The sequence below is a fragment of the Delphinus delphis genome, chromosome 1 (assembly GCF_949987515.2).
Source record: "Delphinus delphis chromosome 1, mDelDel1.2, whole genome shotgun sequence".
Lineage (NCBI taxonomy): Eukaryota > Metazoa > Chordata > Mammalia > Artiodactyla > Delphinidae > Delphinus > Delphinus delphis.
In genome coordinates this window covers 85,070,057-85,083,340 of record NC_082683.1, presented here as the reverse complement: position 1 = coordinate 85,083,340, position 13,284 = coordinate 85,070,057, and the positions used below count along the sequence as shown (strand labels likewise).

The 13,284-nt window shown below is 37.1% G+C and overlaps 1 protein-coding gene across 1 annotated transcript in view; it reads left to right on the top strand.

The window, feature by feature from the left end:
• DPYD (dihydropyrimidine dehydrogenase) overlaps positions 1–13,284 on the top strand; it is an 809,439-nt gene that overhangs the window by 656,830 nt on the left and 139,325 nt on the right. Inside the window, exon 19 of the mRNA XM_060026070.1 lies at positions 3,457–3,599. Within this exon, the coding sequence (XP_059882053.1) occupies positions 3,457–3,599 (143 nt within the window). The remainder of the gene's footprint in view (positions 1–3,456; positions 3,600–13,284) is intronic.

Sequence of the window (13,284 nt, the reverse complement as noted above, 5' to 3'; positions counted from 1 at the left end):
CTGAACTCATATTACCTCCTAAGATCACTGAGGCTGGTGTTTTGGGTATCCACCCTGGGTGACAATATGGTTACAACATAAACTGATTACCTGAGATTGTCTTTTAAGCTTTTCCAATTCAGTTACAATTACCTCTTTTTTAAAAGAAGGCACAGGTGCTTAATATTTCTTGAATAGACAGATGAACAGATGAATGGATAAATGAGGCCTGAGTAAGGAACCTAAGTCATAATACATTAATTCTTACTTGCATATCAATATGTAATACTACTACTAATGGTAGCATTTTTGAAATTGCAATTAAAATAAGAAAGTATTTTCTTAAGAAAAAAAATCATTGAATTCAGATTGGTTACCTTTGAATTCAACATCTCTGGCTTACTGAAATGTTTTTCTAGATCGTGAATCAATCAAATGTAAAGTGAAGTTTATCAAAGATCTATGAATTCAACATACTGATTTGCATTTTAGGATGTGACTATATGGAGGGTCTCGATTGATTAGATACCAAAAGTTCATTCTAGTCCCCCAGGTTTTCTGCTAGGGTCACTTTGGCACAAATCAGGACTCTTCACAGCAATGCTGGAACTCAAAGGTCTAGTTCACTTTTTGTTTGTTTGAACCTGCAGCTTGTTTCAAAATGTGGGGATTCAGAATGGCTGACTTTCATTGGCACCTCCCACACTGTTGAAACAGAAAGGCTTGATGTAATTAATTTCCCATCAGGTTCATCTGGTTACCCCATGTAGATGAAGGCTTAATTTAAATTGCACGTTGCCTATTAATTAATTTAAGCTTATAGGATTTCAATTTTTGATTTAAACCTTGTTGCTTCCTTTAGGATGGAGTCCACTTTTAATTCCTTGAGCTTCTCAACTGGCTTCTTCCTCCCTGGTCTTTGGTCTAAAATCATTAATTACTGTAGCAGTGACAAAGTTTTTAAAATTCTTATCTCAATAACTGTGATTCTGGAAATCTGTATGCATTTTAATTAACATATGTACAATCTCGTATGATATCGATATATGTATTTCTTTCACACCAAAAGTTTTATTTTTATATTGAATCTATTATTTTTTCATTTCTGTCACTTTAAAACTAAAAAGAAATTTCTGTACAACAATTTAAAAAGATCCTTTTACATACCTTCAGTTTCCTTCCAAAAACCTTTCATGGCGAATAAAAGTCATTTTTAAAATCTATTCCCCATAAAAATGCTGAGAACAGGTAGATTATATTTCATACTAAATCAATTGAGTTATAAAGAAAACCAATCAAATGGAATTTATAATGGAAATTAAAACTGAATTTACTATTACCCAGCAACAGAAGGATCCATTTCTTCATTTTTGGATCCCATTTCCTCAGAGAACATAATTACCCTTAATTTTTGAAAAGATACCTTTATTAGTTTGAAAGGTTTTCATGTTCATTCGTTATATTAGAAAAGTTTTAGAAAAGAAGAAATACATCAAATAGAAAATGTCTTATTGACCTAATTGAACATCTTCTAATGCCACTGAGGATTTGCTGATGTTTTTTAACACCTGTGTAATAATGTTGCCCTTTAAATGTAACTGGTTAAATTTTCAAAGCTGTGTTCTGGGATTTTGCCATTTGATGTCCATTAATATCAATTGGAATATGTGGCCAAATCCCTGTGTACCACTTTGAAATTTTACCCCTTAGTGTTAATGATAGTCTTCTAACAGTGCAGTTAGAAATAAATTATTTATCTGCTTAGCAAAAATTTCCTTTACTCTCCAGGGTCAACTAAATAAGAAAAAAAAAGAATCCCAATATTTCTTTATTACTTCAAAGTAACGTGTGTAAAGGAGCCATCAACTTAGCATATATTGAACACATCAGTTATATTATGCCAAGATAGCTGTATGTCTGTCTAAAAGGTTTATTTAAGTTACAACTTCCTTTAAAAATGCTTTCCTCTAACTTTTACTCTTGAATTTCTTTTTAGTATAGCTAAAGGTATGTTTCTATAAATATGTGTGTGTATTCTTTCCATGCATTCTCCTGTCCACTATGTTAGCCTTTTTTATGGTTAAAACATATAGACTAAGAAGAAGTTGCTGATAAATATTTTTAAATAGAAATAGAATCTTGACGTTCAGTTTCTAATTTGCCCTAACTTACTACCCTGTATTTAAATGTCAGTTATGGAATCCTGAAGTGTCAGCATTGAATATTCTTGACTAAGAAACACTGCTACCTAGAGGAAGATTTTTTAGGTGTGGGAGCGCCAAGTAGACATTTCCACAAACATTTTTGGTGTTGAGTGCTAAAGCATTAGTTTACACGTAAATTCAGTTTCATCTGAAATGAACAGGATAAAAAGAAAACCGCTGATTTTAATGAAAGCTCTTTGTGCTTCCTTAATAGGAGCACCAATGAATACATATTGAGAATGCTGGTAAGGATGCTTGTGGTGGTGGAGGAGATGCCAAAGTATGCACCACATGGGGCTTATTTTACCCTTTGCTTGTTTTGTTGTTTGTAGAGCCCTTATTTGAGGCAATGCCACATTGTTGCACAAAAAGAACTATTTTTACTTCAGAAAATGCCTTTAAAGGACCGTTGACGTATGAGTGTACATCTGAAATATCAAATTATATTACTATGTTACGAGAGCATTAATTTACTCCCAGTTGGGTTAACCCTTGAGAGTCTAAGCAGCCTTATACAGTGTAATCATGTAAAAAGTGACCTCAGAGTATTCTGTCCATCCATACAGCCTTTATGACAATTAGCAAATAATGTATTGGTAATGTTTGGTTAAATAATGTATACAAACTCAAACGCATACTCTAATTACTGAATTCTAGTAAATTCTCTTTAACTTGATTAAAATGTTCTAATGTATTGAAAATTAGATTAGGCTTACTATGTTTGAGTAAAATCACTATCAGATTTTGGGAAATACATGTAAAATGCAATATGGAATCTGTAAGTTCATCAGCACCTTGCTTGTTTTTGCAGTATCTCTATTCACACCAGCTGCTTTATACTTCGCGGAAACATAACAGAGCTGTATGTCTATTTATGCACTGTATGTGATTGTTTTTCTTTTACAAAATCTGCTATTCCTTGTTCTTTTTAAAACAGATGCTCAAGTGTTCCATACAATCTTTTACACATTACTGTATATCAAATTGTGATATGTATGTATTTTATGTGAGAGTCCTAGAGTTGCTATACCCACTTGCATAACATGCCTGCATGCAATAATAGCATCAAAGTCCTTAAAATAAGTACATATCCATTTACAAATTAACATACTTTGAAACATAGCAATGCTTGTATATTACATACGTATATATCTTAAGTAGAGATAAAATTGAATTTCGTCTAGTACAACACTGCCATCACATGATAGTGATTATAAGGCAATATGCTCAAGTGGTCAATATACTAACCATTGATCATCCTCATTTTCTGTAGGCACAGCCATCAGACCTATTGCTTTGAGAGCTGTGACCACCATTGCTCGCGCTTTGCCTGGATTTCCCATTTTGGCCACTGGTGGAATTGACTCAGCTGAAAGTGGTCTTCAGTTTCTCCACAGTGGTGCTTCGGTCCTCCAGGTAGTACTTGTGTTTGTGTGTCCCTTCACAAAACTCCGTCTAACAAATAAAGTGAAAATTATGTGACAAGTATGTTCTTGTAGGGTCTCTTGAGAAAGAGGCCTTGCGGGATCAAAAGCATAGCACTCATTAAGTTTCTATTACGGGTTGAGAACAAACCTGAGGTTCATTTCCTGTCCTTTTGAGGGCTTACAAACCCTCTATTTTTTTTTTTAACATATTTGTTCACCTGTATGTTTCTAAAATAAATGAGATCATGTTCCAAAATGTATACTGTACTACTGGATAAAAACCAAATATATGAAAAAAAAAAAACCCAAATATATGAGGAACTCTGGGTAAAAGTAAAATCTTGATTGAAAAATAAAAGAAGTCAGGGGCAAGGCCAATACACACAATCTATGCCATATGGTACTGGAGGCATTAACAAACTTGACTGTGAACTTCCTGGTAGCCAAAGCAAAGAAATCACAGCTTTCAAAATATAGAAATGAATTGGTTGTTTACCGTCTTGTGGTACAAAGCTGAGGGAAAATCATCCATTGTCTTCATAAAGTGATACTTTGAGATGTAGTACATCATGCTCTTTTTTTTTTTTGCGGTACGCGGGCCTCTCACTGTTGTGGCCTCTCCTACTGCGGAGCACAGGCTCCGGACGCGCAGGCTCAGCGGCCATGGCTCACGGGCCCAGCCGCTCTGCGGCATGTGGGATCCTCCCGGACTGGGGCACGAACCCGTGTCCCCTGCATCGCCAGGCGGACTCTCAACCACTGTGCCACCAGGGAAGCCCCATCATACTCTTATTAGCCCTCTACAAATAACTTAGAAATTACTTAATTTTTTATTATTTATACACTTGCTTTTTATATTATAATGTTGTTCAACATAGATGCAGTACAGTGCCTCAGCACTTTATAGCATAAGCATTTCTCTCAGGGACCAGATATGCAGGTTTGGATGGTCTGACATGACCCAGGTAAAATTTTTCATGTGAGGACTAGACTGTGACCTCTGAGGTAAATCCCACTTTAATATGGCTGCTTACTACCTAACATTGATGGTAATTGGGGAGCAGAGTGTTTAGCATCACTTATATTCTCTGGCAAGAAAGTGGAGTGCAGTATCTTGTGTTGCCAATTTAACAATCAGAATTAACATCCTGTTATAAAATATAAAGTGGAAATAACATATATCAGAATGCTAATGGAGGAGTACTTCTGCTTCCAGGAAGATGGAGTAGGTGTACTTTTCCCTATGCTTCTGAGTAAGTACAATTAAAAACCTTTATATATCTAGAACGAACATAAAGAGATTCTGAAAGGAGGGGAGAAGGCAGTCTGGCCAGGAATCTCAGGACCCAAGGCACCACACAGTGGAGAATTTCCTGAGTTTTCTTTTTGCCTCATATATCCCAGACTTGGAGCCAAAGAAGCCAGCCACCCAGAAACAACAGGTGCAGACAAAAAAACCCCTACTCTTTCTAGCCAGAGAACCAGGAAAAGACAGCCTAGCAAGACAGAAAATTTTTGACCGTAACTGCTCTTCTCTAGCCAAACACCACAGCTTAAACACTGCAGCGCCACACCTGTCCACACAAGCAAAGGACAAGCATGGGTCTCTTACCTCCAGCCTCAGGAGGCTGTAACAAGGCACCCAGCATCGCTCCTGGGCAATAATAAGCTCCCATATGTGGGAGGCATGGACTTCCACCCCATTGACAGTAATGAGGTGTCCCTTCTCCTCCCCCCCCGGGGCCTTGTCAGAGGAAGTCTAATGGAGAGTCAGGATTTTTTTTTTTTTTTTTTTTTGGCGGTACGCGGGCCTCTCACTGCTGTGGCCTCTCCCGTTGCGGAGCACAGGCTCTGGACGCGCAGGCTCAGCGGCCATGGCTCACGGGCCCAGCCACTCTGCGGCATGTGGGATCTTCCCGGACTGGGGCACGAACCCGTGTCCCCTGCATCGGCAGGCGGACTCTCAACCACTGCACCACCAGTGAAGCCTGAGAGTCAGGATTTTTATCACCACCCAGCAGTAACAAGGCCACTCTGTCCCCGCCCCGTCACAGCCCCCTGGTGTCAGATGAGGCCTAGAGGGGAGCCAGAACTCCTATCTTCTCTTGGCAGTAACAAGGAGTTATGTCCCTCAGGTGTCAAAGGAGGACAAGTAGGGCATCTGGACAGTAATGAGGCAGCATCCTTGCCCTCCTCTACCAGAATGGTATCCAAAAATGCCAGCTAGAACAAAAGGTTTAAATAAGATGAAGAGTCCCTTAGCATAATACCCAAAATGTCAACGTTTTAATTGAAAATCACTCATCATTCCAAGACCCAGGAAGACCTCAAGCTGAATGGTAAAAGACAATTAATAGATGCCAATACCAAGATAGCAGTAACAGAGATTTAGAATGATCTGATGAAGATTTTTAAAGCAGACATCATAAAGTTGCTCTAAGAAGCAATTACAAACAGGCTTGAAGCAAATGGAAAATATGGAAAGTCTCAAAAAAGACATAGTTATAAAGAACCAAATGGAAATTTCAGTACTGAAAAATCTAATAACAAATACAAAACTCAGTTGATGGGCTCAACAAAAGAATGGGGAGGACAAAGAAATAATCAGTGAACTGGAAGATAGAGCAGTAGAAATTAACCAATCTGAAAAACAGGGAGAAAAAAGACAGAAAGGAAAACAATGAACAAAGTCTCAGGGAACTGTGGGAGTGTAACAAAAGTTGTAATATTCATGTTATCAGAGTGCCAGAGGAGAGGTCACAGAAGGAGGGGATGAAAAAGAAATAATGTCTGAAAACTTCCCAAGTTTTGTAAGAGACATAAATAAACCTACAAGATTCAAGAAGCTGAATGCATCTCAAACATGAGAGATCCAAGGAAACCCATACCAAAACACATCATTATCAAACTTCTGAAAACTAAAGACAAAAGGCCCTTGAAAGCAAGAAAAAAATGACATCTTACCTATGAGGAGCAAACAACTATGACAATAGATTTCTCATCATCAGAAACCATCAAGTCCAGAAAGTGAGACAAAATTTTTCAACTGTTGAAAGAAAAGAACTATCAACCCATAATCCTATTTCCTTCAAAAAGGAAAGATAAAACAAGACATTCTTAACTCAAGAAATACTAAGAATTTATTTCCAGGAAGCATAACTAAAAGAACGACTGAAGGAATTTTCTTAAGAAGAAGGGAAATGGTAAAAGAAGGGACTTGTGGGCATCAGAAATGAAGGGAGAATACAGAGCAGTATCTTCAAGAAGAATCTGGAAGATAATGGATGTCTAGGCTTGAATATCACCTGAATTTGTTTTCATGAACATGGAGGAATACATGAACTCAAGTATAAAAATGCATTATGAGTGGGTTCCAGAAAGGACTCCTGCTCATTTCCAGACATGTAAGCTTGGGCGAGTCACACATGAGGGGTGGTAATTGTTGACTGTCTACCGTGTGCTGATTCTAGCTACTGCTAGATACAGTATTTCCATGCCTACCTGAGAGTGAAATCATTTTATACTTCTTTGACATCATCTTAGGCTTGGAGGATGAAAGTAGTGTAGCCAAAGTCACATGACTAGCGCTAAAGCCAGAACTAAAACCTTGAGTTTCTCGACTGCAAAGCCAATGCTCTTCCAACTGGTCATACCGCCTGTCCCCCTCCCAGAACCTCTAAGGTGGAGTAGCAGTAATAGGCAGATCTTCCCCATCTACTCAAAGCTTATATGTTCAGGCTACAAGTTAATTCTTAGAGTAAGGATTCAAAGAAGAGAAGAAATGTGGGAACATAGAAAAATAAATAACATGATATGTTCCAAACACAGATGTGCACTCAGTTTATGGACACATATAAATATGTGGAGTACTTTGTGTCTTCATAAAAACGTGTGGTAAAATAATCGCTCAAATTGCAGTTTCTGCTTAGGCTCATCTTGGATCAAGAAGCAGAGACTCACTCAAACCACTTGAAGAAAATGAAGCCTATTGTATTCGATATGGGAATGGAGACGGGAACTGCAAGAACCAATGGGGCAGTTCTGGGCAGAGACCTTTTCCATCTCTTTTGTGAGCCATGTGATTTCTCCCTCAAAGGAATCTGTAGCTCTGTTCGATCCTTTGTCTTCAGGACTTACTCCTTGTTCCTGCCTCCTCTGAACTTCTGCCTAGCACATGCTCATCATGGACCCATTCGACATGGTGGTCTTTCAGCTCCACCTTCTACATGAAATACCTCACCAGCTTAGTATCTGTTGGCTCAGATTTTCAAAAGAGGAAATCTGTTTGGCTCAATGTATCTTTTCATGCCAGGCCTCATCCTAGAACACTGGTCATCTGATGTATTGACCAGGGTATAGGAAAAACACATTAAATATTTGTTGAATGTATTTTTTAAATGAGTATGCTCGAGTTGTCATTTTCTATCGTTTTTTTTTTTTTTGTTTGTTTTTTGCGGTACGCGGGCCCCTCACTGTTGTGGCCTCTCCCATTACGGAGCAACAGGCTCCGGACGCGCAGGCTCAGCGGCCATGGCTCACGGGCGCAGCCGCTCCGCGGCATGTGGGATCTTCCCAGACCGGGGCATGAACCCGTGTCCCCTGCATCGGCAGGCGGACTCTCAACCACTGCGCCACCAGGGAAGCCCAAGCCCGTCATTTTTTTAAACCAGATTATGAAGAGGCGATGAGAAGGTCAACATGGTATTAAAAAGTGGCTGCCAAAGCACTGCCCCTTCAGCTCTGGCTAAGAATGGCCCAGAAACTTCCCAGCCATGTAAAATATTGACTCCCAATTGATGTTGTTAAAAAGGTAAATTTCCACACATAGGCTTTTACTGACATAAAATTACAGATTATGTATCAATTATGTGTCATTAGCTTTAGTCACGTTTTAATTCAGCCGGAAAATATTTTTAAACCAATTTTAGCTAAAGTTTGAACTAAAATCAGTATTAAGATATATTCAGGACAGTTATGAGTGGGAAAATCCCTGAATATACAATTTTGGCTTGGCATTTGAATGGGGTGGAGAATGTATAATATTTCTATCTCTCTTCCATTGTAACTGAATTTTACCCTGTTCCACTCCCTAGTCCTGGGTTAATCTAACCTTTCATTTTCTATACTTCTGGGATGCTGAATATTATTAGAGAAATTCAGGTAACTTTGCCAATTGAATTTACTCCAAATTCACAGTGTTTAATGTCAGCTGGGCCTTGGTGTGCTGGTAAGCATGTTTTTATTCATCTTTTAAAAAAAATTTCCCATCAAATTCCCTCTGGCAGTTGGTTCAAATCTTTTTTGTACACCTCAAGGCCCTAAATCCCTCCATCATCACCTTCCCATTCCTCTGTTGCCATTTGTTCACTGGCTCTTAACTGCCCACCTCATTCCCCTTCTCTGATTCTATAATATTTTCCTTGAAGAGCTCATCCGCTTACATAACTTAAGGTGGAATACTATCAAATCTAGCTTTCTGTTTCTACTCAGATGTAAAGTATGTACTGACAAGATGCATTTTTTTGCAAGACATAATCAGACAGATGATATGTATTTAAGTAGTGTGATGGTGCTGATATACTGGAGTTTAGAAAGAGAAGTAATAAACAGAAATAGTGATATAAATTAAACATTTTGATTCTGATTTTCTTGATGCACATAAATAAACTATGTAGTTAGGCGAGTGCACTACTGGAATAAGGATTTATTCTCAAAGTAGCAATTTCAAATTCAATTTTTAAGTGAATTTAATAACCATGACCTTCTATGTGACTTTAGAAAAAGTATTGACATTTCAAAAGTGGAAAGCTAAAATTTTTTTCATAAGTTTGATAAGTGTGATAGAACATTCTTTTCTTGTTGATCAGTTTGCATCACAGAGAAGCATTCATTCATTTATTCATTCAGTAAATATTTATTGAGAATCTACATGCCTAGCACTATTCTAGGAATTTGGAATACATACTTCTGTGAATAGAACAGACAAAAGTCCATCACCTCATGGGGCTTACATTCTAGTGAGGACAAAGATATAATAAATATGAAACATAAGTATATTATCCGGTATGTAAGATGATATGTGCTGTGAAAAAGTGGTCTCATTGCAAAGGTAATATTTGTATAAAAAACTGAAGGCGAGGAATCAGGGAAATTTTTATTGAATTAAAATACTTAGGTTATAGCATCACTTGCTTAAATTTTTGCTAATTGAGAGTTTAACTGAAATATAAAAATCACAAAATACTTTAGACCACCTTGCAGTTTAAAAATGGAAAATGCCTTTTAGGTTTCAGGCTGCAATTTTTTTTTTTTTTTTTTGCGGTACGCGGGCCTCTCACTGCTGTGGCCTCTCCCATTGCGGAGCACAGGCTCCGGACGTGCAGGCTCAGCAGCCATGGCTTATGGGCCCAGCCGCTCCGCGGCATGTGGGATCTTCCCGGACCGGGGCACGAACCCGCGTCCCCTGCATCAGCAGGCGGATTCTCAACCACTGTGCCACCAGGGAAGCCCTAGGCTGCATTTTAATGGGCAATTTTTTGCTTTTTGAAGTCTTCTTACAATTTTTAGGAATGTACCATTTCTCATTGGCACTGTTTATTTCTATTACCTTATTCTACAACTTGCTTTGCTGAGGATTTTAACATTTCAGTGGTAAAGCATCCAATAACCCTATCTTAAAAATGCTTCAGTTAATGTTTTATATAAAAACTAAGGAGTTAGCTAGACAATAATTTGAGTATTCCAGATCATTCCCCTGGAACAACTTTGGAGTAAAAATGACTATTACAACAGAACCACATGCAACACTTTGGCCAAGAAATAAGGTTCAAACCTAATTATGGGTGTGTATTCTTGGTAGCTGCTCTTATTACTTTGTCAGTCAACCCAACTAACTTCTAATTTATTTAAGTGAACCCCAGTGTCTTTGAAATCTTATTTTTCATCTTTTTTGATAGGCTCTCATTAGTTAGAATATGCAAGTTAGATCTATAAAAATTCTAAGTGAAAATTATTATTAAATTTAAGATACCGGGCTTCCCTGGTGGCGCAGTGGTTTGGAGTCCGCCTGCCGATGCAGGGGACACGGGATCGTGCCCCGGTCTGGGGGGGATCCCACGTGCCGCTGGGCGGCTGGGCCCGTGAGCCATGGCCGGTGAGCCTGTGAGTCTAGAGCCTGCGCGTCCAGAGCCTGCGCATCCGGAGCCTGTGCTCCGGAATGGGAGAGACCACAACAAAGAGACGCCCGCGTACCGCAAAAAAAAAAAAAAAAAAAAAAAAAAAAAAAAAATTAAGATACCGAACACTGAAATTTATAAATACCTATTTGTTAAATTACATTCTCAAGCTCTTCATAAACTCTTGAGGTCTTAAATCTTTTGAAAGGCTACTCTGAAAAAAGGAAGTTTGCTTCTGCCTGCCAATTAGTTATTCAGGAAAAGCATAGTAAATAAACAACTTGAATAATTTCCCTTTAAAACCGTTTGAAAAGATTAATAAATTAACACTGGCTTTTTTTTTAAACTTGTAGTTTAAGTTGTTTGTCCCAGATCTAGCCTTCAGAATGAATTCTATATCCCCTTCATCTGATTTAAGTACTAGTCTACAATTTCTGTTAATAAAAACTATTTAGGGATTTCTTTTGCAACCAAAACCCAGACGGAGTCAGTTGCTTTTAGTTTTTAGGTTTAGTTGCTTTTAGGTTTCATCACAAAATGTTCACTCTCCTCTATTGTATATAGATAGAGGATATAAGTACTATGCTACCTTTTTTTTCACTGAATTACTTTGGGTTTCTATAATTTAATTTAATGATATTGCCACTACAATTCAATCTTTTAAGGACTTTGATTCAGGACATCAGAAATTATAGGAAGTTCATTCATGTACAATTATGACCTGTGCCTTCATTGAGATTGTATGGGTGGGTTTTTTTATTCCATTTCTTTTGTATGGGTTTCACTGAAGTTAATAGAAAATCCTGAAATACAGGAGAAAGAGGGAGTATAGTGGGCATTTGCTGTGAGTCATGGTCATGTGACAGACACTCACTAGAGTTATATAACCAAATCAATTTTTGACAATAATTAGCTGCTCTGATGGAGCTAGTTCAAGCTAAATGGAATTTTTTAACGTGATCAAGAGATGTATTATTTTATTGAAACTAGAGAAAAAGAGGTAATTGAAGCAGCACGATGACACTGTTTCCACATGAGTGCAGATGCATTATGGACATTCTCTCTTGGTCATAATGCACAGGAAGACGGCAGTGCTTCAACTATATAGATGGGGTCTTTAGGTGGTAAAAATTTTGCGTACTATATTTTAAACTCTTATTGGGTAAGCGGAAAATATATTTATTCAATTATTTCTTATTTTTTATTTAATCATCATCATTAAAGTCAGGCTATGATACATGAAGGAAGAATAGTTGATACCATTCAAAGTTATTTTAAATGGCATCAGAATTATTTCACATAGCTAGTTAAAATAGACACATTTTTCTTTCCACTATGCAGTTTCTTGTTTCCTAGCTTTAATGAGTGTTTCATGTACAGTGTTAAGAACAATATGCAAGTAGTTATTTTAAAAAATAGAAACCCTATATTTGTAGAATAATATATAGGAAAAAAGTAGTATCCATTCAGTGAAATTCAAATTACTGTGTCAGTTATTGCATTATTTTAAATTACTTTAATGGATGGTGTCTTTAATGGAAGAGGTTTTAATTTTTGGAAAGTATCTTGATTGCGGTGCAACAATGTTGCTTATAAGCAAACAGAGGAAATTAAATGGAAACCTGCTAGGCTTTCGAATGATTACACATTCGCCACTTGATAGAAAGATTAATATCTAGATTCAAAAGAAATTAATTGAAATTAAATCTAATCTTTTTGAATGACAGTTTTACTATAAGAAAAAGTAACTCTACCACACAATGTCTATTTTATGTGAGAAAATAACCATGAGTTAGCTAAGATGTTTGCAATTAGCCATATGAAATTTCTGATCTTGTATAAACTTCCTTGGCTAAATTTTTTCCTGACTCTGGCCAGATCCTTTATATTGTCTTTTCCTTTTTGCATTGTATGCAGAGCTATGGTTAATTACTAGTTTCACTTCTTCATCAAAGAATCTTCATATGTCTGACCAAAGTTTTAAACTACTATTTACCTTTTTATTCTTCAGTTAAAAAAAAAATCCTAGTTGTTTAGATATTCTTATTTCACATATTATTTTCCAAACATTGTGTTTTCTCTGTTGGTTTTCTCTGAATCTTTCCAATTTATCAATTTATCATTTGAAATGAATTGTGATTTAACATAACTAATTTTTTAATAATCATTCCATAACTTATCCACCCAAATGACTATTAGAAATAGTCACTTGGGAGCTAATGTATTTTCAATACCATCAGTAACTACTCTTCATACTTTGAGAATGGATCTCATTTCCTGTAAACAAAGCTAAAGAGAGCCAAGCCAAGTGAACAACGTTGGTTGTTGAACTGAGTTAGGTATACAAAGTCATGAGTCTCCTTTTCTGTCAGTCCATAAACTGACTTTAATAAGCTGTTCAAAAAAATGTGTAACAAAATTATTCTGAGCAGTGCCAACATCCACCAACATTATTTTGAAAAACCCAAACTAATTTAGATGTGTATAATTGTGTATTTG